Raw genomic sequence first — 3,444 nt, 5'->3', positions numbered from 1 at the left:
ATAAATGTATTTACTTTTGATCAATTTAATGTGTCCTTGATGGATAAAAGTATAAATTTTTCAGGAAATCTTATTTATATATTTAATATATTTGATCATATTACTAATGATTTTTTATTTTATTTTAAGCCCAGTATATTTAATTGCGTTGCATTTAAATGCATCCTTTTAACACAGATTCTTCTGACTGTTTTCATTTAGACACGGCGTATTAGAGCAGAAGTAAATTAATCATCAATTCACCTGTTGTTTTCACCATGCAGATTTGTTTTGATAAATATTAATATTTATTTCGATATTAGAGCACATATGAGGAAACGTCACCAAACAAGAAAATTTTTCATTGTGATCTAGTGTGTCGTGTGTGTGTGGATCTGATCTTCTGCTCTCCAAACATGAAGCCAACGGCATGTTGGAAATACTATTTGTGCTGCTGATGAACTTTATACTGTAGAAACCTAGTGGCATTGTATTACAAACACTAAACTGTTAATTGTTTTATGCTGCGATTTATCACAGTTTCACACTTTAAACCCGGCGGATCTGGTTTTATGAGCTGCTTTGTGTTTTGCGTGTTTGTTCTTGTCGGGATCGGAATCATAATCTGTGTCTTCCTCCAGGAAGGGTGGGAAGGGTGGAGGTTTGGCAGGGAGCTGCAGCCCCTGTTAGATTCACCGCCTCACCTTCGTCATCATCATCATCATCATCATGGCCAGTCACCTGGAGCTGCTGACGGAGCTGCAGCAGCTGGATAAGGTGCCCAGTCTGGAACGGCTCCGGGCCGCGCAGAAGCGTCGCACGCAGCAGCTCAAGCGATGGGCCGTCTACGAGAAGGAAATGCAGAACAAGAAGCGCAAGGCCGACAAACGCCGCGGCCACGGGAACCTGCGGGAGAACCACAGGAGGGTTTCGTTTGCGGCGAGCATCGCTCTGCTGGAGGCCTCTGCGAGGAACGATCCGGATGAAGGTGAGGCCGGGTCACACATGCATGGGAAGTAGGGATGTAACGATGTGATCAATATCATGATATCGCGATATTATCGTGGTCACATGACGGTATGAAACAATAGGCCTTCCGGGCAAAAAGTGTAGTTTTTAACATGTTTCATTATGCTTTGACACAGTATCTGTCAAACTAACTAAAACCGAAAGTGCAATATGGCTTAATCCCTTCATCAAGTCTGGTTTCAAAGCGAAGCGCGCACTTCGTTCAGACGTTAAAATCAAAGGGTGACGGGGCTTTCTCAGTGGCTGCTCCTCGATATTGGAACCAATGCATATTAAATGTTCCCCATCTGTGGATGCTTTTAAGTCTAGATTGAAATCGTACCTTTTTAGTAGAGCTTTTAGAATTGATTAGAGTGATCAGGGATGAGTGTTTGTGTGACTGTAGGTAATGATGCTGGAATGCAATTTGGTCAACGGCATTTGTTTTAATTGTGCTATAAAAATAAAGTTTGTATTGTATTGAATGCATGTTTTGGGAAATGCGCCGCGACTGCATTTGAGGCTGGATTGGATTATGCTCTGCTAGATGGAGCTGTTTTTGCTCGCACTAACCCGTATTGATTAAGAGTTTTGGATTCATTATGACAGATGGAAGCGCTTCATGCACGGGTTTATCCGGAGCTGCTCGCATTAGTTTGCTGGATAAAGCAAAGCTGCTAATATGACTGAGCTGTTTCTGCTTGTGCTGGTCGTGTAAGAGAAGCAGACGTGTTTTCATTCCCTGAAACTTTGCTCATTTCACATTACTGCGTTTCACACATCAGTCGTGGCATCAAGTAATAATTAATCCTCCTTACTACTAATTGATTACTTTGCTAACCCAAGTTTATGATGATTCTAGATTCTGTAGAAGCTCAATACAAAAGAGAATGTTGTTTGCTGGTTTCACAGCTGCAAAGAAGACAATAATACAGAACTGGTTTACACCGCACATGTGTGGAAAAACATATGTGACGCACCCTCAGATTCCAGATTTTCAAATAGTTGTATCTCAGCCAAATATTGTTCTATCCTAACAAACCATACATCAATGTGAAGCTTATTTATTCAGCTTTCAGATGATGCATACATCTCAATTTCATAAAATTGACCCTTATGACTGGTTTTGTGCTCCATAGCCTCCTTAAAACAGTGACTTGTGAATGTACAACAGCACGAATTAATAAGGCCAAACCTAGTACTATTGATGCTTGGCAATGTTTTTCCTCTAGCATACTCGATCACATAAAGGAGTGAATATTTTCTCTCTCCTCTTTGACTGGACTCTTTGAATTGTTGATTGTATGTCTGTTGTTTTTTTTTGTTTGGTTTGACTGGATGCGATGATGTTATATGTAAAAGACAACAAAAAGTTGATCACAAAAAAGTAATTCAGTAATGAGGAGATCAAATCGTGTCATCTCATATTTACTAATCACATTAAAGCGGGTCGTGACCTCAGAGATACCGTGGTAAATGAGCAGCTGCTGATGGACACCTAGAGATGATTCAACAGATGCAGGAAAGAATAGACCAATCACAATTAATTATGCAAGTAAATGCAGTATGCATTATTGATGTTGTGATGTCATCACAGCTGTCAATCATTCTCTCAATGAGAAACTTGACTCTTAAAGGATCAGTGTGCATTTGTCACATGACAAGTGTTATTTTAATATAATTAAGATTCTATTATACTTTTTATTAATATTTTGAATCGTTTTTTATTTTATATTTTCCAGTTTAGTTGTTATTTTAGTATTTTTGTTTTTGTCATTTTTATTTTTTTTAATTGTCTTCATAGTTTATATTAATTTTAATTTCAGTTTTAGGTATTTTAGTACATTTTAAAGTAAATGTAGTTATTTTAGTGTGTCAAACTAAATAAAAATGAGAAATGGTGTCAACTTGGCATTTGGCAAATTAAATGAAATAAAAAATAAATAAGTTAAGTTTAAAAAAAAAAATTATTTCAGGTAATGTTTATTTAGTTTCAAATAACTAAAATGTTAATAGTTGTTGTTTTAGTTGTAGTAAACTGTAATAACCCTTTATAATAACTGTTATAATCTGAGGAAAATCCTGAGACGTCTCCAAACAAAGGTGTAATAAGTCAGTGATGTTATTATTGATCTGTTAATCCACATAATTAAAAGAGTTATTGATTGTGAGCTTTTCATTGCTGCTGTTGAGTCGCTCTAGTGAGTGTGTGTGTGTGTGTGTGTGTGAACGAGTGTGTGTTTGTGTGAGTTTGATTGTGTGTGTGTGTGTGTGTGTGAGTTTGATTGTGTGTGTGTATATGTGTGTGTGTGAGTTTGATTGTGTGTGTGTGTGTGTGTGTGAGTTTGATTGTGTGTGTGTATATGTGTGTGTGTGAGTTTGATTGTGTGTGTGTGTGTGTGTGTGAGTTTGATTGTGTGTGTGTATATGTGTGTGTGAGTTTGATTGTGTGTGTGT

At 37.5% G+C, this 3,444-nt stretch overlaps 1 protein-coding gene across 1 annotated transcript in view; it reads left to right on the top strand.

Annotated features, from left to right (window-relative positions):
- Window positions 1-708: 708 nt before the first annotated feature.
- Window positions 709-3,444, top strand: part of ppp1r16b (protein phosphatase 1, regulatory subunit 16B) — a 30,263-nt gene continuing 27,527 nt past the window's right edge. Inside the window, exon 1 of the mRNA XM_016575855.1 lies at window positions 709-967. Within this exon, the coding sequence (XP_016431341.1) occupies window positions 709-967 (259 nt within the window). The remainder of the gene's footprint in view (window positions 968-3,444) is intronic.

This window comes from Sinocyclocheilus rhinocerous, unplaced genomic scaffold, assembly GCF_001515625.1.
Source record: "Sinocyclocheilus rhinocerous isolate Xijiao unplaced genomic scaffold, SAMN03320098_v1.1 scaffold203, whole genome shotgun sequence".
NCBI lineage: Eukaryota > Metazoa > Chordata > Actinopteri > Cypriniformes > Cyprinidae > Sinocyclocheilus > Sinocyclocheilus rhinocerous.
Note: the sequence above shows the minus strand (reverse complement) of the source record. Positions and strands in the feature narration are given on the sequence as shown.